Here is a 27,797-nt window from a genome sequence, read left to right on the forward strand (position 1 = left end):
TGTTAAAGACAGGGAGGGTCCCAGAGGACTGGAAATTGCTAATGTGACACCCTGTTTAAAAGCGAGTAAGGCAAAAAATGGAAAATTACAGACCAGTTAGCCTAACCTCAGGTGTGGGTCAGATCCTGGAATCCATCGTGAAGGATGAGATTTTTGAATACTTGGAAGTGTATGGTAAATAGGGCAAAGTCAACATAGTTTCATCTAGTTTTGCCAGGTACAACCTCCTCTTGAATTCTTTTGAGGAGGTAACAAGGAGGTTAGACCAAGGAGAACCAATGGGTGTTATCTACCTGGACTTCAAGAAATTCTTTGAGAAGGTGTCACACAGGAAGCTGCTGGGTAAGATAAGGGCCCATGGTGTCAAATGCAAAAGGTGCTAGCATGGAGAGAAGCTTGGCTGTTTGGCAGAAAGCAGAGGGTCCTTCTCAGGATGGCAGCTGGTGACAAGTGGTGTTCCGCAAGGCTGTGTTGGGACCATAACTTTTCACTTTATACATTAACGATCCAGATGAAGGAACTGGGGGTGTTCTGGCTCGGTTTGCAGATGATACAAAGATAGGTCAAGGGAGAGGTAGCATTGAGGAGGCGGGGAGGATTCGGACAGATTAGGAGAGTGGGCAAAGAAGTGGCAGATGGAATACAATGTGGGAAAGTAGGAGGTCATGCACTTTGGTAGGAAGAATAGGGGCATGGACTATTTTCTAAATGGTGAGAAAATTCAGAAGTCTGAAGTGCAAAGAGACTTGGGAGTTCTAGGTAAACTTGCAGTTTGAGTCAGTAGTTAGGAAGCCAAATGCAATGATGGCATTTACTTTTAGAGGACTTGAATATAAAAGCAGGGATGTACCTCTGAGGCTCGATAAGACTCTGGTCAGACCACATTTGGAGTATTGTGCGCAGTTTGGGCCCCATATCTCAGGGAGGATGTATTGGCCCTGGAGCATGTTCAGAGGAGGTGCACAAGAATGGTCCCAGGAATGAGAAGCTTAACATATGAAGCACATTTGAGGACTCTGGGTCTATACTCGATGGAGTTTAGAAGGATGGCAGGGTTCTAGTTGAAATATACAGAATACGGAATGGCTTGGACAGAGTGGATGTTGGGAAGATGTTTCCATTGGTCGGAGATTCTAGGACCCAAGGGCACAGCCTTGGGGTAAAGGGAGTACCTTTTAGGATAGAGATAAGGAGAGACATTTTCAGTGCGAGAGTGGTGAATCTATGGAATTCATTGTCGCAGAAGGCTGTAGAGGCCAGGTCATTGAGTATATTTAGGACTGAGGTAGATAGGTTCTTGATTGTAAAGGGGATTGAGAGTTACGTGGAGAGAGCAGGAGAATGGGGTTGAGAAACTTATCAGGCATGATTATATGGTGAAGCAAACATGATGGGTTGAATGGCCTAATTTCTGCTTCTGTGTCTTATGGTCTTAAATGAGCAATTGATGACTCTTTTTCAGATCGACAATGGTCATCTTGAATGGCAGAGCAGGCTGCCCCAACTGGGCTCCTCCTTAATCGTTCCTTAATCGTATGTCCATAGGTCATAGCAAGGAGCAGAGATGCATTGAAGGAGCAGAAATAATTACAATGGAGAGAAAACATTGGGGAGGTGACAGCGATGGAGGTTATGCTGATTGTTATGACACTGGGTAAACCGCTCTGCTAATTTAATCCCAACACACACACCTTGTGCCATAATCTGTTAAATTTTGAGCAGCAAAGAATTATCCCAGAGGTCATTATTTAATGGAAAATTGACAGTTGTATTCTTTAAGTCCAACAGAGAGCATTAACACAACAGCTATTTACAACTCCTTTCTCTTAAACCTATCTTTTACCTCCTAATTTACAATACTGGTCCAAAACATTCCCTCTTAAATTTGTGGCGAAATCTGTTTCAAACCCAGTTATGGTATTCAGGTGTCGAACTTTCTCTGTAGGTTCCTTGGGTCAACTTTGGTGTTTTGTACAAATTTCTTAGAGACAGGTACCTTTCAGAAAGTTATTTGGCTAGTAGTCAGTTTGTTGGCACTTGTTGCTGTTCTCCACCAACTATTCAAATTGTCCAATTTTATACCCCAGAACATCTGATCATTTCATTGGTTTGATGTCATCCCAAACAGTAAAATTCAAATTCAATTGGATTTTGGTATCTGGGGCATAATTTAAATTTGTTTTTGTTCCATGGCAACTCATCTGCACTATTGGTTTCACAGTCAAATGTTACATTTTAAATTCTTCTGCACTCTCTATGCCTGCAATCGGTCCTTGCCAGCTTTTCAACTCTCTTAAAGGTACAGTACCTGCGTACACTCCATAACATGAGGGAGAGGGGTAGATGAGGATCGTGTGTGCAGAGTATTGCTTTTGAAGTGTGGTGTCATTTCTAGTCAAGCGACAAAGCCATTTCTGTCACATCAAGGTACAACAAATGGTAATGAGGCAGGCAGCTAGATTATTTGCAATAGTTGGTCGGTTAACCTGCCTTTGGGTCTCTGGGCTGCATTGCTCATGAGTGTTATAGATGCAGGTTTGTCTATGGTGTTCAAAAGGGGATTGGCTCATTGTCTGAAGAGCAATTGCAGAGCTATAGAGAGGAGGGACCAGATGAGTTGCTCCTATGGTGGGGCAGCATGGATGTTAGGGACTGAATTGCCGCCTCCTGTGCTGTAACTGTTTTATTCTATTAAAAATGTGAAAGATCTCGTTGGGATGCTTGCCCTGAAGTTAACTGGATACAATTCAATATGTTGCAGTGATGTTTATTTTTCCTGCTTCTTTTAGCATCATAGAATTGCTATAGTGCCGATGGAGGCTATTCGGCCCATTGAGTCTACACCGCCCTTGTGAAGAGCATCCCACCCTATTCTGTAACTCCACACTTGCCATTGTTAACCCACCTGGCCCGCACATCTCTGCACTCTATGGGTAATTAGCATGGCCAGTCAACCTAACCTGCACGTCTTTGGACTGAAGGAGGAAACTCACGCAGACACTGGGAGAATGTGCAAACTCCACACAGACGGTTGCCTGAGAGTGAAGTTGAACCCTGATGCTGTGAGGCAGCAATGCTAACCACTGGTTTGAGAGTTGTCCAAGATCAAACTGCAAATGTTGACATGCCCTACCCTGATGACATTTTGATGTGAAGATAAGGTTTAACCTTTTCAAACTTTTGCAGTGAGTCAGTTTGTGCAGCTGTTCGGTTCCTTTCATTACCCTGACTGAGCAATGTTTTCATCTGCATCAAGTCCTTTTAGTTCACACCTTGTTGACAGCTGTGCGGTTTCCTTCTGTAGCTAATGTATTGCAGGGAGTGTTAATGTGAGCTTGGATTAGCACAAAGGAGGGTGTGTAACATTGTCTAAAACAAAGGACTGCAGATGCTGAAAGTCTGAAACAAAAGCAGAAATTACTGGAGAAACTCAGTAGGCCTGGAAGGAAAGAGGCGTAACTTGTTTTCTAAATTGAGAAGAGTTTAGGGAATCTGATGCGCAAAGGGCTTTGAGAGCCATAGTTCAGGATTCCCTTAAGAGTAACACACAGGTTCAGCTGGCAGTTAGGAAGGCAAATGCAATGTTAGCATTCATTTGAAGAGGGGTAGAATGCAGGAGCAGGGATGTACTGCTAAGGCTGTCTAAGGCTTTACTCAGACCGCATTTGGGATATTGAGTAATTTTGGGTCCCCTTTCTCAGGAAGTGTTAGGTTCTTTCCCCAAGGTTTCACACACAAGCTGCAATTCGCACACACCAACTTCTGCAAACAATTAAAGTTTATTAAAGACTGTACAAGCTAGGTGATCCCCACCGCCCCCCCCCCCCCCCCCAACCCCCCTTGACATTCTTCAACGGTCGTGTGAAGGTGAGTCAAATTGAGGCCTTGAATAAAGGAAAGACACCCCTGTAATACAGATCAGTCGGTAATGCTCACAGGTACTCTGGCCACTCCCTGCCCCCATAACCACGTTACCCCAGATGAGGTCATCCTTGGAGATAATGGAAATGTAAATGCCCTAATCCTGGGGAATTGTTCTGCAAACAATTTTCTGAGTGATTCTCCAAGACGATGTAGATGTGATATGTCCTAGCTTCGGGGTGGCCCTACAAAGGAGTTCTGGTTCCGCTACTTTCCCGGACAATGTAGGTGTGATATACTTCGGTATCGGGGGGGGGATGATCAAGCAAATGAATTTGATTAGCTGGGGGTTGGCTATGAAAGTATTTCTGAATGGAAGGGGCTGAATGAGAGTTGAATTTGATAATAGCAGTAGGAGAGTAGTAAATAGCTGCCCAAATGAAGTGGGAGATAGTGCAGTTTCACCCTTAAGATTACATTAATGTCCAGAGAGAGGGTACAATTTAATTTTCTAACATTACAGAAGGATGGACTGGCCTTGGAGGGAGTTTACAAGAATGATCCCAGAAAGAAGGGCTTGTCAGTATGAGAAGCGGTTGAGGACTCTGGGTCTGTACTCGATGGAGGTTAGAGGATGAGGTGGGGGGGGGGGGGGGGGATGTGATTGAAACCTATAAAATACTGAGTGTGGATGTGGAGAGGATGCTCCTACTTGTAAGAGAGACTAGGACCCAAGAGCGCAGCCTCAGAATGAAGGGATGACCATTTAGAACTGAGATGAGGAGAAATCTCTCCAGCTAGAGGGTGGAGAATCTGTTGGACTCATTGCGCAGAACACTGTGGAGGTTAAGTCTTTCAAGTGTACTTAAGACAGTGAGAGAGGCTCTTGCTTTGTGGGGGGGGGGAGCGGGGATCAAAGATTACAGGGCGAAGGCTGGAGAATAGGATGGAGAAACATCGGGCATCATTGAATGATGGAGGAGACTTGATGGGCCGATTGGCCTAAATCTGCTTCCGTAACTTTCCTAAAGGTGCATGAGTGTACCAGATGGGTTATTCTGATAGTTGACAACACTTTCATGATCATCACTAGATTACTTCAGTTTGTATTGATTTCAATATCTGCTGTAGCTGGATTAGCAGAGTCCCCAGAATATTCCTTGACACTCTAGATTAATAGTCTAGCAATGCTGTCTCCTCCAAACCAATTGTAACTGTTAGGAGTCTCCACCTCATCACCCCCTCATTTTCTTTCTAATGAGGAAAGAGGCCATCTTGTACATCTTTTTCAGGTCTGGTCAGCATCATTGTTCCTTTTGTGCCCTTCCCATCTATTTGAAAGGTAAGTTTCAAATTCTGTATGGCTTGTCAAGGTCAGGTAAGTATTGTCCAGTGACTGAGGGCTCACCTGCTCCTTTGTAATATGTTGCCTCGTGCTCACCTGAGAGGACCGTGATTTAACACGTCATTCCAAAAGGCAGTACAGATATCCTGTTTTCTGAGGGTAGAGCATTCCTCTGAAACTGTTTGTTAGCTGAAATGGTGTAAAGCGAAGAAGCAATTACCATTAATTTATATGGAATAGTTTTTGAGCTTTTTCAGACCCAAAATACCAAATAACACTAAACCGAAACTAATACTAACATTGTAGTAAAGGCCGTTGGAGGTTGGGGTGGTGTACATTAGGACACCTCTTGCTAATGGACACACAAAATAAATCGAGATGAAGCATGGATGCTCACAGACACAGTTCAAAGCTATGGCGGCTTGATGCTGAGTGTAGTTCCTGGGGAAGGCACCATACTTGCTGCACACGCTTTCTCGTAAAAGCGAAGATCTTCTTTCGGTTAGCGAAAGCAGGTACTAAAGTGGGTCTTTCGTCAAAGCGATTTGGCGTAAAGCAAATGTTCTGAAAGCAGGGGATACCTGTACCTCTGACAGCACAGCACTCCCTCTTCAATGCAGTGGAGCATCAGCCTGGCTATTTGTGCTGAAGGAGAAGAATTTGAACCCACCTTGACTCAAGGTGAGGTTGATGTTCATTGGTGGAGTATGGCTCACACCTTTGGGAGTGTGACTTTGGACGAATTGGCAAATCAGCAAATTCTGTGCCTTTTTTTGCATCTGACTGTGCTAGGGAGTGTCGATTTTAAAAGGGACACCGTGACATGCCTCGGGGCAAAAATTGTCTCTTAGAAATTATGGGTAATGCTGACTGTTGGAAATATAACAAAGATCCGGCTATGAAACACTGGCAGACGGCATCATTTCTCCTCTTCCAGTAGTGGTTGGCTCTGAACCCTATCAGTGTTTACAGCTCTACCCTTGCCCCAGCACATGCATCAGAGGTCTCTATGCAGGACTGAAGCCAGTGGTCTCGATCTATATCACCGTCCCTGATGCTGAACACCACCCTCTATCGACCAACAACTCATGGGGTAATAGTGCTCAGTACTGGGAGGAGGCTCGAGGATAGAGATCAGGAGAGGTAGCTATTGGCGAGTATGTAGAGTGCCACATCTTGCGAGCCCATGCCCTGAATTCCCAGTGGACAGAAGAGCAACATTCAATGGCATTGCCATCACTGAATCCCCCAATGTCAGCATCCATGGAGATCTCCACTACCCAGAAACTGGACTGGGTCAGACGTGTCAGCATAATGGCTGAAGCATCATGTGGACCAAGAAAACAGCTCACCATCATGTTAAGAGGAGAGATTGGTTCGACTGGGCCTGTACTCACTACAGTGTAGAAGGATGAGGAGGCATCTGATTGAAATGTGTAAAATTCTAATAGGAATGGACAGACTAGATGCAGGGAGGGTGTTACCCCTGCTTGGGAAGTATAGAATCAAGAGTTAGAGCCTTGGGTTACAAAATAGACCATTAAGGACTGAGATAAATAAACAATTCTTCACTCAAAAGGTAGTGAACTTGTGGAATTCTCTACCACAAAAAGCTATGGAAACCAGGTCATTGAATATATCCAAGAAAGACATTGATAATTTTTCAGATATTTCAATGGATCTAGAGGTGGTGAAAGTGGGAATATTGCATTAAGATAGCAGATGAACTCCTGGTTTTGAGGTTCCTTCAGTGCAATCTATTGAATGTGGACATTGCCAATAATGACCTCATTACAAAAGTAAATTGTAAGAAAACGTGTAAACGTTTGCAGCCATAGAATGCAACATAAAATGCTTTAGTCTTTCAGCAAAGCACTTCTTCAGAGGCAAGGCACTGAAAACCCTGGAACTCACTACTCTGGCTAGGCTGAGGTCAAATGAAAAATCTCAAACTGAGACTGTGGAATGAGGTTAGGAAAGTGGAATCGAGATATGTAAATGCTTTTATTTCTTTGGTACGTGGATGTGTGTATTGCTGGCTGAATAGTGTTCATGGGCCTTAAGAAGGTGATAATAAGTTTTACCCCATCTTGAGCCACTGCAGTCCATATGATGTGGGTTCATTTCTCTTCTCCCCTAGCTCTCCCTGGCCCCCACCCTACTCTCCTCTACCCACCTGTCCTCTTCTCTTCCCACCCCACCCCTTCTCTATTCTCCCCTAACCACCACACACTCACTAACCCCACTCACCACCCCCTGGGAAAGGATGACAGTGAACATCAGGCATGCTTCAGTCATATTGAAGGAATAAGTTTGATGGGCTGAAAGGCCTCTGCTTGTTCTGAAGTTCTGTAAGACATGCAATTTGTCAGCAGAGAACCAGCTTTGAGTTTCAGTACCTGACGGTTCATGTGAAGGGTGCAAACGTGCCCTGGGGTGAGGGAGGTGTGTGTGTGTGTGTGTGTGTGTGTGTGTGGGGGGGGGGGGGGGGGGGGGGTGTACCTGTCAGGCTAATTAACCCACCTCTCCCTTGGGTATATTGATCCCAATGATAAAAATACATTGTAGTCATTCAAAGCCCTGACATTGTCTGGCAGCTGTGCAGGGTATGACACATTGACAAGGCATTGAATTTAATTCCTTGCTGTTGTCAGCCTTTTGCAGGTTTCTATGGAGTGATTCAACGTGGAATTTGACGTAGGCTCCAAGCTGATGTAACGTTGCAGTGCTGGGGGTGTGGGGCATTGCTGCGTTTCCATTTAAACATGTTAACTACTTTGACAAGAGGCATTTGGTACAAAAGTAAGCTGAGTTTGGTGGGAGCCTGAAATGGCTACTCTGGCCCAGAGCCCTCTGGGTTGTAGTGAGGTTGTGGAATGGTCAACCAAGCCTCCTCATGTAGCATGCACATCTCCGTGTCAAAAGGTTGCAGCTTTGACTCTGACCTTGGAGAAGTTGAACATTAAATCTTACCTCATGCTCCAATTTGCCATTTCACTCTGCCATATTGTTTTCCTAAATTAATTCATGGAATGTGGGTGTCGCTGGGCACCCTTGTTTCCCATCCCTAATTGCCTCTTCAGAAGGTGTGATGTGGAGTTCCCAGTATTGGATGGAGGTAGGATAAAGTCAGAAGTCACGCGGCACCAGGTTATGGTCCACCAAGTTTATTTGAAATTGCAAGCTTTCAGAGCGCTGTTCCTTCATCAGATGAAGTCACTTCAGCTCACGAAGGAGCGGCACTCAGAAGTGTAATTTCAAATTGGACTATAACCTTCAGAAAGTGGTGCTGAGCAGTTCATGTAGTGGATTGTAGCGTCATGTAGTCACACAGCACAACAAACCCTTTGGTCCACGTAGTCCATGCCAACTATAATCCCAAATTAAACTAGTCTCACCTGCTTGCACTTGGACCATATCTCCAAATATTTTTTCTTCATGAACTTATCTAAATGTCTTTTAAACACTGTAACTGGACGTGCCTCCTCCGCTTCCTCTGGAAGTTCATTCCATTCACGAACCACTGTCTGCATTTTAAAAAATACAAAACTGTCCCTCATGATTTTTCTAAATTTTTCTCCTCTCATTTAAAAAATTTCACCCCTAGTCTTGAACTCCCATCCGAGGGCAAAGACACCTGCCATTCTCCTTATCTGTACCCCTCATACGGTCACCCCTCAACCTCCTAGTTCCAGTGGAAAGGGTCCCCAGTATCTCCCTTTAACTCAAACCCTCCAGTCCCAGCAACATCCTGGTAAATCTTTTCTGAACCCTTTCCAGCTTAATATTCTTCCTATAGCAGGACGACTAGAATTGTGCTCAGTATTCCAAAAGTGGCGTCTCTAATGCCTTGTACAACCTCAACATGATGTCCCAGCTCCGATACCCGGTGGTCTGGGCACTGAAGGCAGGTGTGCTAAATGCCTTCTTAACCACCCTGTCTACCTGTGACCACATTTCAATGGACTATGCACCTGAACCCCAACGTCACCCTTCTTCATAAGCCCCTGATGAAGGGCTTACGCCTGAAACGTCAATTCTCCTGCTCCTCAGATGCTGCCTGACCTGTGCTTTTCCAGCGCCACACTCTGGACTCTGATCTCCAGCATCTGCAGTCCTCGCTTTCCCTACCAATAACTGTATAACTCCTACCCTTGACTGTTTTACCAATATGCAATATTCCTCATTAATACAAATTAAAATCCACCTGCCGCTCCTCAGCCCAATTGATCAAGATCCCTTTGTAGTCTTAGATCTGCCATCCTCAACTGGTTTGGCCGACAGCAATGTGATTGATCCCTTACCTGTCCATTTGAAATGGCCCAAACAAGCCACTTGATTCAAAGACAAAAAGGGATGGCAACAAATATGGCCTGATCAGTCAGTCCAATCGATACTCAAGTGAGTGAAACCTTCCCAAGATGGTGGTGTACACTGAACCAAATCTGTCAAGTTGCCATAGTCTTACCTTACTATAAGGCTGTTTTTTTAGATTAGATTAGATTAGATTACTTACAGTGTGGAAACAGGCCCTTCGGCCCAACAAGTCCACACCGACCCGCCGAAGCGCAACCCACCCATACCCCTACATTTACCCCTTACCTAACACTACGGGCAATTTAGCATGGCCAATTCACCTGACCTGCACATCTTTGGACTGTGGGAGGAAACCAGAGTACCCGGAGGAAACCCACGCAGACACTGGGAGAACGTGCAAACTCCACACAGTCAGTCGCCTGAGGCAGGAATTGAACCCAGGTCTCTGGCGCTGTGCTAACCACTGTGCCACCGGGCCGCCCATAATTCTCTCATTAGAGAGAGAGAGAGAGAGATCCGGTGATGTGAATTGAACCCACGTTGGCATCACTCTGCTTTGCAAACCAACCGTATAGTAAACTGAAGTAAACACTGCGTAGCAACATTGGATTATGTCATTGTATGCAAATTTCCATGAGTTATTGCTTTGCGTTGAAGAGAATAGGCCAGACAACTTTGAGGCATTTTTTTTTCCGTGTTGCAAGCTTAAACTTTGAGTAATCTCTCTAACATTGTATAATGATAAGTAGACCTTCCACTCACCCCAACATTGAGAGCTATTGACGTCATTGCTTTTCCATTTGTAATGCACCCTTTTTTCCAGGATTTATGAGCTTTCTAGTTATTGTATTCAGAAGATTAAAGTAGAACAGTTATTTAATCTCTAATGTCCCACCTCTTGCACATGTGATGTCCAGACTCTACCAGGTGTGGGTGAAATGAGAAAAGATGCACATGTTTAATTTTCAAGCACTAGCTAATCTCCCCTGTGGCTGCTCACTGCAATTACCTCTGAACTCGCTTATGGCTGTGATGGTTTCATAATTTGAAACCCTTTTGCTGCTTATAAGCTTGTCAGCTGTGTCCCAGGATAGCAGTCTTGCAGCCAAGACAGAAAGCTGTGGTTTCAAGGTCCACAGTTCAGCACTTCATCTGGAGCAGTACCAATGGAGTGCTGTATTGCTGAGAATCTAATCTAATTTCTTCAATGAGACACTAAATCGAGACCCCCCACCCCGGTCTGTCCAGATGGAGATAAGACCTCCTGCCAGGTTCCTAGCAGAGTGAGAAAGATATCCTGACATCAAGAATCAACGTTTATCCTTTGAGCGGTATCACCAAAACAGATAATCTGGTGGTTATCACATCATAGTGTTATAGATTTACAGCACAGAAACAGACCCTTTGATCTAACTAATCTGTGCCAACTAGATATCCTAAATTAACCTAGACCCATATCCCTCCAAACCTCCTTTATTCATGTACCCATCCAGATGCCTTTTAAATGTTGTAGTTGTTCCAGCTTCCATCATCACCTCTGGCAGCTCGTTCCATACACTCTCTACCCTCTGTGTGAAAAGTTGCCTATTAGGTTCCTTTTAAATCTTGCCCCTCTCACCCTTAGACCTATGCCCTCTAGTTTTGGATTCTCCCACCCTGGGGGAAAAGACCTTGGCTATTTACCCTAACCATGCCCCTCATGATTCTATAAGGTCACCCCTCAGTCTCCAATGCTCCAGTGAAAACAGCCCCAGCCTATTCAGCCTCTCCATATAGCTCAATCCCTCCAACCCTGGCAACATCGTTGTAAATATTTTCTGAACCCTTCCAAGTTTCACAGCATCCCCTCGCAGGTGGAGCAGGATTGAATGCAGTATTCCAAAAGTGGCACATTATGATCTGTAGGAGCTAGCTGTGTGCAAATTGGCTGTCACAAATTCTAAATTCTAACAGTGACGGTACTCCAAAAGATATTTAATTAGCTGCAGAGTACAGAGAGAGATCTATATTGTGTGGTGGAATGAAAGGTGCTATATTAATGAAGCCTGTATTTTATTTTAGTAAACAGTGGGTTCTAGTTTGTATTCAGCATAAATGAGGATTCGTGATTGGTGGGATACTTTTTATTGCAGTCGTCAATATTAGATGATATATCAGAGGATTGATCATCACAAATGCATTAAAAGAATAGGAAAAAGATTGCCTTTAGTGAGAGAGTTCCAGGGTTTTTGGTTATAGAGTTGTGGGTTTGGAAGCTGCTGTCAAAGTGTCTGCGTGGGTTTCCTCCGGGTACTCTGGTTTCCTCCCACAGTCCAAAGATGTGCAGGTCAGGTGAATTGGCCATGCTAAATTGCCCATAGTGTTAGGTAAGGGGTAAATGTAGGGGTATGGGTGGGTTGCGCTTCGGCGGGTCGGTGTGGACTTGTTGGGCCGAAGGGCCTGTTTCCACACTGTAAGTAATCTAATCTAATCTAATCTAATCTAAAAAAACAGCCTTATAGTAATGTAGCGAGATGCTACATTAAGTCTTGTAAGCTGCTCCCATTGTGCATCGGAAGTGAAGGGAGTGGTGGATGGGCTGCTATGTTGTGAACAATATTGAGCTTCTTGTGTTGTTGGAGCTGCACTCATCCTGGGCAATTGGGGAGTATGCCAACACACTCCTGACTTGTGCCTTGTAGATGGTGGACAGGCCCTGAGGAGAATTACTTGCAAGATTCTTAGCCTCTGACCTGCTGTTGTAGCCACGTATTTATGTAGCTAGTCCAGCTCAGTTTCTGGTCACTGGTGACCCCCAGGTTTTAACAGTTGGGGAATACAGCAGTGGGAACACTATTGAATGGACAGTTATGTGTAGACTGGTATATTAACCTGTCCTTGGCAAACTGAATGAAGGGATCTTCATTATGTTCAGAATCTGGTTCCACCTGACCATGGACCCCCCCCCCCCCCCTCTCTCTCTCTCTCTACTGTCGTCCCCTCACCAGCTCTCCCTTCAGAATCCCTCCCAGGGTGGAGGGAGATAGTGGGAAGAGAAGACCCTGAGTGTCAGAGATGTTCACCTGGGGATCAACAAGGAGGAGTCAAAGATTAGAAAAAAGGAAATGGGTTCATCAGCAATTAAACCTGAATTGAAGATTGTGTGGTATTGTGTTAATGCCACTGGGCTAATAATTCAGCATCCCATGCAAGTGCTCTGGCACATGGGTTCAAATCCCACCATAGATTCTGGTGGAATTTAAGTTCAGTGAATGTATACAATTTAAGAAAAATCAGGGAAAGCCTTCGTGATGGTTACCATGACACTGTCATCAATAGTTCTTTTTAAAAAAAAGTCTGCTTCACTATGAGGGGGTGGGAAAGGGTGAGATTAGGCTGTTCATTTTGATGATCAGCCAAGATGATGAATGGCAGAGCAGGCTTGAGAGGTTGAATGACCTACACATGATCATATCTTTTATCTTTCTAGCGTCCATTAGGGAAGGAAATCTGCAGTCCCTATCTGGTCTGGTTTACATGTGACTGCAGACCCGCAGCAATGTGGTTGACTCTTAATTGCCCTCATAGATGGCTCCCCGTGGACCATGCAGTTCAAGGGCAGTTAGGGACAGGAAACAGTTACTCCCCTTGCCCAGTGACACCTTCATCCCAATAAAAGATTTAGAAATTGGGTGACACACTGTGGAATTTGATCAGAATGTATCAGAGTCAGTTACTTGTGTATCTGAAGGGTAAGTGTGAGGGGGTTGTTTTTGATGTACTTAAGTCTTGCGCTTGTTCATTTAAAAAAAAATAAATCATTTTTATGTTGATTGGCAAGAGCTGTGCTGCTGGGTGGTCACAGCTACTGAATAGAAGCTCAGATTTTTCCAAGTATTTATGCCTCCAGTCTCTATGTGGAAATGTGTCACTTGTCATGATGGGACTTGTTACAGCTTCACCATGGAATTATAATTAACCAAATTGTCAACTTGGCAATTATGTAATATAATATTGTAATTCCATTTTGTTTTCTTAATTCGTGGGATGTATATGTCAGATGTCAGCCCGGACATGAGTGGAAAATGGGTGAACCCTGGTTGGCTATCTGCTTATGACTGGGTTCGGCTGAAGTCTCCGGTTTCGTGCTTTCAGCAGGATGGAGGGTCAATCTTTTCGGGAGTGAAGAAACCCAAATTTGGAAAGAAATTGGAATATGATATTACACACACTGATTAGTCTACTACTGGAATCTAGACTGACTACTGAAGCAGGAACTAAGATGTGCAACTTTGCTTTGTGGAGAGTTTATTGACTTTATAAGTCTAACAGCTCTCGTACAACCCAAGTGATCCCAGCAGTCTTCTGTTGGGATATTTTAAATCAGAAATGTAATGGTGTACCACTGGAACAGGTGGAACTTGCCTTCTGTCCCTGAGATAGGGACAGTACTACTTCACCACAGAACCCTTAATCTCCCATATTTTTAAAAGACGTTTTCCATTTTCTAATCAACCTGTTTGGAAATGCTATCATACATCTCTGGGATAGAATGGGATTACACACCTGGTTCAGAGGTAGGGACATTACAAGAGCCCTTTTAAGTCTCCTATTTACATTTTTGAGTAAATGAGAATCAAATGGGCAAATTAACTAATTGGCAATGCCTTAAAAGGTACACTAACAAAAATAAATCTTTAAGGGAGATGTAGTTAATCGGGTTAAGATGCTCAGTCTGGAGTTGATTATGCATAGGCTTAAGGTGAGAGGAAAGATTTAAAAGGGACCTAAGGGGCAGCTTTTTCATGCCACGGGTGGTGTGCATGTGGACTGAGCTGCCAGAGGAAGTGGTGGAGGCTGGTACAATTACAGCATGTAAAAAGGCATCTGGATGGGTATATGAATAGGGAGGACATGGACTAAATGCTGGCAAATTGGACTAGATTAATTTGGCAAATCTGGTTGGGCATGGGTGAGTTGGACTGAAAGGTCTGTTTCCGTGCTATACACCTCTATAACTCTGACTCTATGCACTCCAGTCCCTGTGATGCCCACTGGTTGTGGAAGACTTCAAGTTCACAATGGCGATCATGTATTTCCCCCTCCATGGAGAGCATGACCCGTTGAATTCAATTTGTATGTACTGAAGGAGAATTGATACCTATTATGAGTGGCTAGCACTGCTGCTTCACAGCACCAGGGACCCGGGTTCGATTCCAGCCTCGGGCGATTGTCTGTGTGGAGTTTGCACGATCCCCCCCCCCCCCCCCCCCCCCCGGTGTCTGCCTGGGTTTCCTCCGGGTGCTCCAGTTTCCTCCCACCGTTCAAAGATGTGCAGATCAGGGTGAATTGGCTGTACTAAATTGCCCATTGTGTTCAGGGATGTGTAGATTAAGTGCATTATTCAGGGGTCAATATAGGGTAGGGGGAATGGGTCTGGGTAGGTTGCTCTTCAGAGAGTCAGTGTGGAGTTGTTGGGCTGAAGGGCCTGTTTCCACACTGTAGGGATTCTAAAATCTGTTTCGCTGAATCATACAATTAACAAGATATAATATCAAATTGAATCTTGACATCTTGAATCAAGAGTTCAATCAAATAAGTTGGGATGTTCTACTCCATTGATGTGTGAACTAATTCAGACTTCACTATATTAATAAGTTGAAATAAAGGTCTATGTAAATTTATTTGGAATTGTAACTTTTAATTTTTAAAAATTCTTTCATGGGATGAGAGCATTGCTGGCAAGACCATTAGTTATCGGCCGTCTATGGTTACTCTGAAGAAGGTGGTAGTAATGAGCTGCTGTCTTGAACCACTGCAGTCCTTTGGCTATAGGGATACCCACAATGCTGTTGGCAAAGGCACTCTTCAATTTTGACCAAGGTGAGGGGACAGCAATATTTTTCTAAATCAGGATGATGATTGGCTTGGAGAGGGACTTGCAACTTGGTGGTGTTCCCATGTATCTGCTGCCCTTTGTCCTTCGAGATGGTAATGGTTGTGGATTTGGATGGTGCTATCAAAGCAGCCTTGACATATCGCTGCCATGTGTCTTATAGATGGTATGCATTGCTGCTGCTGACTGTCAGTGGTGGAGGGAGTGGATGTGGTGCCAGGCAAGTGGGCTTCTTTGTCCTGGATGGTGTTGAACTTCTTGAGTGTTGTTGGAGTTGCACTCATCCAGGTTGTGACTCATTACAATCCTGACCCATGCCTTGTCGATGGTGGTCAGGTTTTGGGAAGTCAGGAGGTGAGTTACTTAATATTCCTAACCTCTGGCCTGCTCTTAGAGCTACAGTGTATATGCAGTTTGGCTGTCTAATCGATGGAGACTTCTGGGTGTTGCTGATGGGGGATTTGGTGATGGCTAGTGATGTCATTGACCATCAGAAAAAGATGATTAGATTCTCTCTTGTTGGAAATAGTCTGGCCCTTGTGTATTGAGGTTGTCCCTTGCCACTTCAACCTCTGTGTTATCCTGGTCTTGCTGTACCTGAGCATTGTCTGACTTGGTGCCTTGTGTGTTACCAATTCTACGTGGGGGGAAGAAGCTTCTGAAGCAAAAAGAAAGTTGTGAACTTTTGTTCCAAAGTGATGTCAGTTTATTAAATCTTGAGTGCCTGTCTTAATGCTCATCCGTGAACAGTCTTGTCAGAAGATGAAATGGAAGAGAACCTGAGAATTGAGCATTGCCATTTGAGCAGATTGTGCCTGTGGCTAAATGCCACTCCCTCTAGTGTGTTAGAAATCTTTGTTAGCAACATTAGTGACAGATAAATTAACTTCAAAGTTGTGAAATTGAGAGCTGAATTGGGGTGGGAAAGTTAATAGGAATGTAACTCCAAGTTCTGATGCTGTTACCTTCATAAACGGAATGTAAATCTTTCAGTGGCATGTTTATTGAATTACTCATGGCTGTGTGGTTCTCAGTCTCTGCCAAGTGAACTGAGATTTGCTTGAATGGGATTCTAACCAGTAGCAGCTTGTTCATTTGCTAATTTAGGCAGTGGATGACTAATGGCACAGTGGATAGTGTCCCTGTCTCTGACCCAGAAGCTCCAGGTTTGAGTTCCTCTCCAGGACTTTGGTTGAGGGAGGTACATCCAAGATGCAGCCAAATAGGCTGCATTATCAATTTGCAAATCTCTCCTGATGTGCCCTAATGCAGGTGATAAAAATGAGAGATTCCTGGGTCAGGCATACGATGGAGACGCTGGCAATGTAGGGGTCCTGGGCCTGTCCACTCCACAACTACCGCTTTCCTTTTTTTTTCCTTCTTTTTCCTTCCGGTCTGCGGTGGTGAAGAAGGTGGCATCGTGGGGGAGGGCGGCCAGAGTGGGCCTTCTGGCGAGGCAGCGGCCTGTCCTGGCTGTGGAGCTGTGGACACCTAGTCACCGAAGTCGCGGAGTGGGGACTCCTGATTGTGTTAGGCCCAGAGCCAGAGTTTCCTGGTTATTGGCACGGCAGTGGGGAGAATATGGGTTTGGTATGGGAACCGAAGTCAGCAAGGCAGGCCCAGCAATGAAGAGATGGCACCTAGAATGGTGAGCCAGTGCAGGACTCGTGGTGGAAGGAGCGGGATGACAATGGACTCTTTCAGTTATATCTTTTTAGAGTGTTAGATATACAGCACGGAAACAGACCCTGTCAGATGGTGATAGTTGAATTCAATTTTAAAAAAATCTAGATTTAAGAATCAAATGATGACCATCAATCCATTGTTGGAAAAACCCATCTGGTTCACTATTGCTCTTTAGGGAAGGACATTCCAGAAGTAGATAGGTTTAGGGTGAGAGGCGAAAAATATTTAAAAAGGATCTAAGGAACAACTTTGGGTGGCACAGTGGTTAGCATTGCTGCCTCACGGCGCCAGGAACCTGGGTTCGATTCCTGCCTCACGGTGCCAGGAATCCGGGTTCGATTCCTGCCTCGTGGAGTTTGCACCTTCTCCCCGTGTCTGCGTGGGTTTCCTTCGGGTGCTCCGGTTTCCTAACACAGTCCAAAGATGCACAGGTCAGGGTGGATTGGCCATGCTAAATTGCCCATCGTGTTAGATGCATTAGTTAGGGGTAAATATAAGGTAAGGTAATGGGTGTGGGTGGGTCTCTCTTTGGAGGATCGGTGTGGACTTGTTGGGCCAAAGGGCCTGTTTCCATACTATAGGGAATTTAATCTCATCAAAATCTTTCGGTTCAACTTGTCCATGCTGAACACATACCCTAAATTAATCCAGTCCTATTTGCCAGCATTTGGCTCATATCTCTCTCAACCCTTTTCAATTCATATACCCATCCAGATACCATTTAAATGTTGTAATTGTACCGGCCTCCATCACTTCCTCTGGCAGCTCAGTTGCTGGCCCTGTGTGAAGCATTGCAGCCACCACATTGCTGACCTTGACACCCTTCCACATACTTTGTTTTAAAAATTCACTCCTAGGATTGCTGACTGAGCCAGCATTTATTGCTCACGTCTAATTGGCCCTTGAGAAAGTGCTAGTGAGCTGTCTCCTTGAGCAACACTGACGGACCAGGTCAGGATGATGACTGGAGAGCAGGTGGATGGTGGTATTTCCACGTATCTGCCCTTGTCCTTCCAAGTGGATGTGGTCATGGGTTTGGAAAGTACAGTCTAAGGAGTCTTGGTGAATTTCTACAGTACGTCTTGCAGACGGTACACACTGTTGCTACTGTGATGGAGGGATTTTGTACTTGGGACAAACCCGATCAAACGGCAGCCTTTGAATTACAGCAAATGGAACCAGAGATGTGCTGGTTGGTCAAATATTCTGGATAATCAAAAGGTCCGCATAACTGCAGTCAAACCTGGCCAAGCAAAAATTTGAGATATCAACATCTCTCAAAAAAAATTATATAAAAACATCAACACACCACCTCAAGTCAATGTAAAAGCACACAGCAAGTAGAAGAAATGTATACAGGGGCTTATACTTTATTTACATTGCGGTATTTGCCATTTGATAGGTGCTGGTTAAAATGAAGTTTACTGTACCATAGCTGGAGTGGTCCTAGCTAATCCAACCCAGGACAAGCCAGGGCACAAGTGTGGCCAACCCTTAGTCTTCTGCCCTCTGTTTAAAAACTCGTCATACTTGTGAAGAGAAAAACGACGCTTCACATTCCCGAAGAGTGGTGCTGTAATCATCTTCAGCTCAGCAAATGAGGAGGCTCATTGGCTTCACTCCCTCAAGCAAGTCGAACAAAGCCACTGCTCTGTGCGTTGTCAAGACCTCGCAGCTTATCTATCTTGGAGGAGCAAATTACTGCCATTACTGGAATCTGTGCTGAAAACAAAATACTGGAGATCACAGTGGGTCAGGCAGTATCCACGGAGAGACAGCAAGCTAACGATGACTCTTAAGAGCTGACATGAAGTATGGAGGGGATGTATTCTCTGTCGCCATGTCCTCTCTCTCCTCCTCCCATCCCAGTAGGATTATCTGTTCTTTCAAGATTGGCAGTTAAACACACCATTGTTCTGCCATCCCCACATTCCGATCACTTAATTCGAACTATCAAGACTCTTTGTCCCCCAGCCACTATTGCGTAAATGCTGCCCCCTTCACAAGTCACGTCAGCTCTGAAGAAGTCATTTGAGACTCGAAACTTTAGCTTGCTCCCTGTCTCCATGGATACGGCCTGATCTGCTGTGATATCCAACATTTTTTGTTGTATATCCTGGAACTGGGGCATTGTGAAATAGTAGGGCAAGTGCCTACACCCCTCTCTCTCTTTGTGCACGTCCAGCAATCTCACGTTGGGTGTGGCATCCCCACCTAGAACATTGGCTGACTCAACCATAACCAGGGAACACTGGGTGTGCCCATCCAGTGAGATATACAGCTTTCACAAGCAGCTTCATTTCAGTGAGGTTCATCCTTCAGCTACAAGCAGCTCCCTGTCCGCAGATGCTGAGTCTTGTCCGAGTCACCGATTCAAGAGTCCATTGAGCGTGCTTAATAACAGATTCAACACAGACATTTCCTGTCAGTTTACAAGACTCTCCATGTTGTAAGTCGTAGCAGATTCCTTGTGTGCTTATAGTTGTCAAAAAACCTTAACAGCGCAGTTACTGATCTAAAGGTGGTTGTTAGCAAGTATGTGTTTTTGTTTGGGTGCATGGCTCTTGTCCAAATCCCTTCTGATGCCAGAGGTTTGATATTACTGTTGTTTTCTTTTTCCTTCGATTATGTCTGGTGTTGAAGAGTCTGCCCCAGGCCCTTATTTAGATGGTGAATAGTCAGACATCCTGGGAGAGAATTATTTTCTTGGCAGCAAGGGCATCATGGAGCACTTTATTCTGACTCTCTTTATTGTGGCGTAGCCTGTTATTGGTACTCTAAGAAATGCCACAGATCATTCATGCATGGCAAGATCCCACAGACAGCTGGATGCTGCTACTCAAGCCAATTTGTTTGCACTGGTTGTGGAAGTACAAATATTGGCCCAGGATATTAACACAATGGCTCAGTGGTTAGCACTGCTGTCTCACAATGCCAGGGACCCGGATTCGATTCTAGCTTGGGTAACTGTCTGTTTGGAGTTTGCACGTTCTCCCCATGTCTGTGTAGGTGTCCCCGAGATGCTCTAATTTCCTCTCGCAGTCCAAAGGTGTGCAAGTTAGGATGGATTGGCCATGGGAAATGCAGGGTTAGGGTGAGATGGGTTTGGGTGGTATGCCATTAGGATGGTCAGTGTGCACTTGGTCGCCCAAATGACCTGCTTCCACATTGTAGAGTTTCTATGATTCTATATTAAAGAACATTCTCTCTTCTTCTTTTCCTCCCTCCACCTTTAGCCCTCTCACTGCCTGAATTATGTACTTTTGAGTCTGCAGCGGGTTATGGGGTGGCAAAGTGGTTCAGTGGTTAGCACTGCTACCTAACAGCACCAGGGACCCAGGTTCGATTCCACCTTTGGGCAACTGTGTGGAGTTTGCATGTTCTCCTTGTGTCTGTGTGGGTTTCCTCTGGGTGCTCAGGTTTCTTCCCACAACCAAAGATGTGCAGATTAGGGTAAATTGCCAATGCCATTCAGGAATGTATAGGTTACGTGTATTAGTCAGGGATAAATATAGGCTAGGAGGAATGGTTCTTGGTGGGTTACTCTTTGGATGGTTGATGTGGACATGTTGGGTGAAGGGCCTGTTTCTGTACTGTAGGGATTCTGTTATGAAATGTCTGACACCAGGATGAGAGTACAATCTACAAAGCTGTGGCTGAAATGTTCAACATTGGGAGTACTCCAGTGCTGAGTGTGTTTCACTCGAGAATCACGTGGTGCTGGACTACAGTTCATGAGGTGAGAGGTTGAGCAACATATAGGCATGTTGTATTCTGGAGCAATGGACAGTGGTAGGGGTCTCCAACAGATTTGCAAGTTGACACTTGAACTGTTTGGTCATGTTTTATGAGCTCTCCTTTGGCCTTCATGTACTGGAGTGGGCCTCAAACCCAGCACTCCTGGCTCAGAGGTGGGGATATTACCTATCATGCCACAGAATCTCTTAAGCACTTTGCAGGAATGTGTATGATTTGTGTTTCTGCTTGCAATTTTAGGGTCTCCGTATTACTGGATCAGCTGTGTCCCAGCAGCGCAGCTTACACACATAAAAGGATGACTGATGAACAGTTTGAGGTTGGCCCACCACCCTTGCACAATATATACCAAACTTTGTCAGGTAAGTCCACTGTTATTAGTGTGTGTTTGGAATGCAGCAAAGGTGGATGTGCCTCAGTTCAAGGTGATGTTCAGTAGAGTTGGTTGCCACCCCATGACAGGCTTTAGACACCAACGTTGACTCCACCAGATGAAGGAGCAGTGCTTGGCAAGCTTGTGACTTTTTAAAAAAAAAACCTGTTGGACTATAACCTGTTGTTGTGAGACTCTCTGGTTTTGTCCACCCCGGTCTGACATCGGCACCTCCCACGTCAAGGTCTTGCCATGTGACAGAGCGTTTTGCACTGAGATCTCGCTCCCTTACTTGCTGGTCTTGTTCTGTTTGCAAGTTTTCTGCAGTGCAGTCGGAGCTTGAACTTGTGCTGTCAGGTTAAATGCAACAAATGTGTGATGCCCTTAGCCATAATTGTCTTTCAGAATCTTCCTTTGTGTACTTAAAGCCTGATTTGCACTAATTGGAGGAGACTAATGTGTTAGAAATTATTGCTTAAGCAGCTGCATTCTTCAATACTCTGCAGTGTACAACAATGAGCTGTTATAGGGGCCATTGTGGTGTATGGTCTATGACGGGCTGTGTGAAAGCAAAGTACCCAACAATGGTACTTGGCGAAGGGGCTGACTATGCACCGCTCAGTAGTTGTTGCTTGTTCTTGGGTCTCCTCTATTCACCATCCAATGCCATCTGGACCACTGTTCTTGGCAGTGTCCCAGGAGGTTAACTGTGGGTCAGTGTGCAGTACACACCCCTCTGCGTTGCGTGGCTCAGGGTTCAAATCCCATTCTCCAGAACTTGAGTGCACCCATCCAAGACAATACTCGCATTCAAAACACAGTGCATCCTCTGAGGTTTCTAGAGTAGTTAGTACCTTAAAGGGTTAACCAACATCATTGTGATTGGGCGAAAGTGAGGACTGCAGATGCTGGAGATCAGAGTTAAGTTTAGATGCTGCTGGAAAAGCACAGCAGGTCAGGCAGCATCCAAGGAGCAGGAAAATAGACGTTTTGGGCAACAGCGGTGTTTCCTGATGAAGGGATTTTGCCCGAAACCTCGATTCTCCTGGTCCTCGGATGCTGCCTGACCGTCCTGTGCTTTTCCAGCACCACTTTAATCTTGACTCTGATCATTGTGATTGGCTGCACCCATCAGGACATTGGAGACTGATCCAGTGGAGGAATTAACCAGCTCAGTTGCTTTATAACAGTTGCTATTCTAACCTGTAAGACCAGTTCTGATGCTAAGTCACGTAGCTGACAGTGATGAGAGTTCACTGTTGGGTCAAACCTGATGCGTGATACTCTGGTGTCGCTCTGATGTAATGTAACTAGCTATCAAGTACCAAGGAATAAACCTAGTCCATTTGTCAACTTTAAACCTCGTTTCTGCTTAAGAGACTCTATGACTTTGACTTGGTGTGGGTATCCTGCTCCACTTTGTATTTGTAATCACTAAAACCATTTGGATTCATAGCAGAGAATCTATCCGCAGTATCTTGGGTGATTCTGGTGAGCACAACCTCAAAGTATCAGAGGGCTGGGTTTTTGCAGCACTTAGCTCTGTCTTTCACGTGAAAACAAAAAATCCCGCTTTGCAGAAGTGAAGGGGCATTCTTATTGTCCTGCTAAGGCGACCAAACAAAAGCATTATTTTGCCACTGCCAGATGTCCCGTTGTGCGAGCTTTCTGTGAACAAATTGGCTGTTTTGTTTCTTGCGTTAAGGCAGTGGCTGAACTTTGTGTTTCAGTGGCTATAAAGAATTCTGAGACGTCCAACAGTCGGAACAATCACAATATAAATGAAGTGTTTCTTTCTTTGGGGAGAGTCCACTGGAATCTGCACAGTGGGTTTTGAAAGGTTTAATCCTGAGGGTAGGTTGCTAAAGCTTGTGTAAAACAAAAAAAAATCAACCTGTTTAGAGATGTAGTTGCCCACCCTCTGGAGCAGGTGGGACTTGAACCCATGCCTCCCAGTCAAAGGGTAGGGACGCTACCACTGTGCAACAAAAGGGCCCCAGTCTGAGGTCAAGCGATCTCCCAGGCATGGACGGTAACCCAGGTCCCTCAGATTAAAGATTTTACGGTGGTCCAACTGAGCCACATGTGCTTGTGTTCCTTTGAATGCAGAGTTATAGAGTCATAGAGATGTACAACATGGAAACAGACCCTTCGGTCCAACCCGTCCATGCCGACCAGATATTCCAACCCAATCTAGTCCCACCTGCCAGCACCCGGCCCATATCCCTCCAAACCCTTCCTGTTCATATACCCATCCAGATGCCTCTTAAATGTTGCGATTGTACCAGCCTCCACCACTTCCTCTGGCAGCTCATTCCACACACGTACCACCTTCTTTGTGAAAAGGTTGTCCCTTAGGTCTCTTTTATATCTTTCCATCTCACCCTAAACCTATGCCCTCTAGTTCTGGACTCCCCACCCCAGGGAAAACACTTTGTCTATTTACCCTATCCATGCCCCTCATAATTTTGTAAACCTCTATAAGGTCACCCCGCAGCCTCCGCTCCAGGGAAAACAGCCCCAGCCTGTTCAACCTCTTCCTGTAGCTCAGATCCTCCAACCCTGGCAACATCCTTGTAAATCTTTTCTGAATCCTTTCAAGTTTCACAACATCTTTCTGATAGGAAGGAGACTGGAATCGCATGCAATATTCCAACAGCGGCCTAACCAACGTCCTGTACAGCCGCAACATGACCTCCCAATTCCTGTACTCAGTGCTCTGACCAATAAAGGAAAGCATACCAAACGCCGCCTTCACTATCCTATCTACCTGCGACTCCACTTTCAACGAGCTATGAACCTGCACTCCAAGGTCTCTTTGTTCAGCAACATTCCCTAGGACCTTACCATTAAGTGTATAAGTCCTGCTAAGATTTGCTTTCCCAAAGTGCAGCACCTCGCATTTATCTGAATTAAACTCCATCTGTCACCTCTCATCCCATTGCCCATCTGGTCCAGATCCTGTTGTAAGCTGAGGTAACCCTCTTCGCTGTCCACTACACCTCTAATTATGGTGTCATCTGCAAACTTACTAACTGTACTTCTTGAGCTCGCATCCAAATCATTTATGTAAATGACATAAAGTAGAGGGCCCAGCACCGATCCTTGTGGCACTCCCCTGGTAACAGGCTTCCAGTCTGAAAAACAACCCTCCACTACCACACTCTGTCTTCTTCCTTTGAGCCAGTTCTGTATCCAAATGGCTAGTTCTCCCTGTATGGATTAAGGAATGATTTATAAGGAGCAGTCCATTTAGGCATGATGTCAGGTAGTACTTGTCCAAAGAATAATGAAAAGCTGAAAAACAAAAATTGCCCGAAAAGAGTTTTTCGAGCCTGAAGGCGCAACTTAAAAGTACTAAAATGTCAAATTTTTAAAAACCGCAATGACTGCAGATGCTGTTAATCAGTAATGAAAACAGAAATTGTTGGAAAAGCTCAGCAGGTCTGGCAGCATCTATAGAGAAATCAGTTAGCGTTTTGGGTCGAGTGACCTTTCCTCAGAACATTTCTGCTGTGACTAGTCTCTGCCTGAATGTCACCGGACCCGAAACATTAACTCTGGTTTCTCTCCACAGATGCTGCCAGACCTGCTGAGCTTTTCCAGCTTTTTTCTATTTTTGACAGATTTTTAGTTGGGTTAAGGGATTTGGAACTATGGGTTGTAAAGGTGGATGCCAGCCATTATTCACTTCAGGGGATGAGTGGCCTTCTGCTGTTCATCATTGTGTGTGATGCACAGTACCAGGGTTCTGTGATTATGAAACTGCTCTTTAGGGATGACGAGGCCTGGGAACCTCGAGCAGAATACTGTCACTAATTCTCCTGCCTGTAATAGTCTAAAGGTTTTATGAAAAGATTGAGTCTCAGGAGAAAAGGTTCTTGTCTTTGGTAGCAATGTTTTACTAAATATATGTAACTCCCATACACATTACTCTGAAGGTAACATGAGATATGGAAGACGTGACATTCCCCAACTACAACTGGGGGAGGTGATATCCTAGTGATATTATCGCTGGATTGTTAACCCAGAGACTCCAGATAATGTTCTTGGTCCCAGGTTCAAACCCCACCATGACTGATGATGGAATTTGAATTCAATTTCTAAAAAAAATCTGGAATTAAGAGTCTAACGATGACCATGAAGCCATTGTCGATTGTTGGAAAAACCCATCTTGTCCACTAACATCCTTTTATGGAAGGAAATCTGCCATCCTTATCCAGTGGACTACATGTGACTCCAAACCCACAACAATGTAGGTGACTCTAAACTGCCCTCTGGGCTATAAGGGATGGGGCAATAAATGCTGGCCTGGACAGCGATGCCCACATCCTGTGAATGAATAATAATTCCAAAGACCCAGCACAACATCCAGTGGTTGCGCTATACCTGAGCGGGTGAAACATAAGCTTAACTCGCTGGTTGACTCTTTTCATGTCCTTTATATAAGGCTCCTGCTCTTTGTGTCTTCCTCACTGACGTCTCACTGTCTCTCTCTCTCTCTTCTTTTCATTCCTAATGAAGAATGCCAGACAGGCCTCATGTTTCAATCTGAACAGAAGAAGTTGGATGAGGCAACGTACAAACTGGACAAACTATCGCAGGAGCTGGACTCGATGTGGTCCACACAGAGCAGCCCTGTGGTTACTGATGCGGCTCCATCTGACAGCAAGGTATCATTGTGATAAACCTTGGAGGAGGAGGGAGATGTCATATTAACAATGCAGCCACCCGGGAGGTCAAGCAAAACCTCTTGTTTGAAAAGACAGTGCTTCCAAAACTGCAGCACTCCCTTAGCACTGCACGGGGATTAGCTTTTCTGTCCGAGAGTAAAATTTTACCCACAACCTGAGGCGATCGTGCTACCCATTGAATCACGGCTGGCACAGGGTGGGATTTTGGGTTGGAGAGGAGATCGGGTGCGATATTAAATTTTGTGTTACTCATGGCTGCTCAGCGAGGATCTGTTTAAAAGAAGCGCAACACTGACAGAGTCTGGGAATCCTCAAAGCATGCGGGCAAGAAATAATTAATAAAGCCCCAGCAAGTTGGGTGGCATCTGTGTGGAAACATTTGGGGTGCTTGATATTCCGTGTCATTCTTTTTTTTTAAACATTTCAGGCCTTTTGGAAAGAGAGCTCAGTGACCACCTCATCATCATCCAAAGTGTACGGCCCAAGCTGGACGGAGTCACAGACGAAACGTGATGAGCTGTTGCCAGTTGTTAGTGTGACTCGATCGCCCTCTCCACGGACATCACCAGCCTACACACCGCTGCCGCCCCCACAGCAGCCTCCTTCGCCCTATGCTTTCAGTCCTCTGTTCGATCGAGCGCCCTCTCCCCGGGCAATGATGCCTGGTTCCCCAATGCTGATTCAGGAGCCCCGTGCTCCATTGGACCGAGCACCCTCTCCCCGTGCAATGCTGCCCGGATCACCAATGGTGCTTCAGCAGGAGCCCCGTGCTCCATTGGACCGAGCACCCTCTCCCCGTGCAATGATGCCCGGTTCCCCAATGCTGATTCAGCAGGATCTCCGTGCTCCATTGGACCGAGCACCCTCTCCCCGTGCAATGATGCCCGGTTCCCCAATGCTGATTCAGGAGCCCCGTGCTCCATTGGACCGAGCACCCTCTCCCCGTGCAATGATGCCCGGTTCACTAATGGTACTTCAGCAGGAGCCCCGTGCTCCATTGGACCGAGCACCCTCTCCCCGTGCAATGATGCCCGGTTCCCCAATGCTGATTCAGGAGCCCCGTGCTCCATTGGACCGAGCACCCTCTCCCCGTACAATGATGCCCGGTTCCCCAATGCTGATTCAGGAGCCCCGTGCTCCATTGGACCGAGCACCCTCTCCCCGTACAATGATGCCCGGTTCCCCAATGCTGATTCAGGAGCCCCGTGCTCCATTGGACCGAGCCCCATCTCCCCGACCCGGGTTTATCCCCGTGACCCCATTCGAGAATGCCGAACCCTCCATCCATCCCCTTGCGGGTGCTGCCCATGAAGCCCAGACCTTGCCCAGTGGGACCATGGAGAGCCCTCTCCCCCAGCAGCCAGGCTTGCTCAGTCCAGTGCCGTCAGCCTACCCCGGACCCTTGGGGCCCACCAGAGTATCCCCCCGTGAGAACTTTCTACCACCGCTTTCTGCTGCCTCCCGGCTTCCCCCCGACCACTACAAGAAGTTCTTGGAGGCTGAGGATGGACGAGCAATGAGTGGCTTCGCACTCAATCCTGGAGTGCTCAACCTCAGTAAAGGTGAAGACTTTTGATATGTTATTTTGGTTGGAATGAATGCCTTGAATGGTGTAAAATTAGAGATCTGCTTGCTGCCACTTTGTCCTCAACCACTGGCTCCATGAGCGGGGAATCTTATAGAAGTTGTAAGATCACGCGAGGTATGGGCTGGGTGAATGCACTCAAGTCTTTTTCCCAGGTTGGGGAATCAAGGAGTAGAGGGCTTTGGTTTAAGGTTCGCGGAAAGAATGGAAGGGAGCATAAGGGGCTGCTTTTTAACACAGAGGGTGGCATGTGTATGGAATGAGCTGCCAGCAGAAATGGTTGAGGCGGGTACATTAAAAGACAT

General features: G+C 45.6%; 1 protein-coding gene across 3 annotated transcripts in view; it reads left to right on the forward strand.

Annotated features, from left to right (window-relative positions):
• ppp1r13l (protein phosphatase 1, regulatory subunit 13 like) overlaps positions 1-27,797 on the forward strand; it is a 53,237-nt gene that overhangs the window by 6,068 nt on the left and 19,372 nt on the right. The window contains exons 1-4 of one of the 3 annotated variants that reach the window (XM_072549425.1): positions 1,529-1,654; positions 21,081-21,202; positions 25,738-25,886; positions 26,335-27,469. In XM_072549425.1, the coding sequence (XP_072405526.1) occupies positions 1,536-1,654; positions 21,081-21,202; positions 25,738-25,886; positions 26,335-27,469 (1,525 nt within the window). In that variant the 5' untranslated portion in view covers positions 1,529-1,535. Of the gene's footprint in view, positions 1-1,528; positions 1,655-19,379; positions 19,534-21,080; positions 21,203-25,737; positions 25,887-26,334; positions 27,470-27,797 lie in introns of those variants that run through there. The other 2 variants (XM_072549427.1, XM_072549426.1) reach the window with 2 other exon arrangements.

The sequence above is a fragment of the Chiloscyllium punctatum genome, chromosome 29 (assembly GCF_047496795.1).
Source record: "Chiloscyllium punctatum isolate Juve2018m chromosome 29, sChiPun1.3, whole genome shotgun sequence".
Lineage (NCBI taxonomy): Eukaryota > Metazoa > Chordata > Chondrichthyes > Orectolobiformes > Hemiscylliidae > Chiloscyllium > Chiloscyllium punctatum.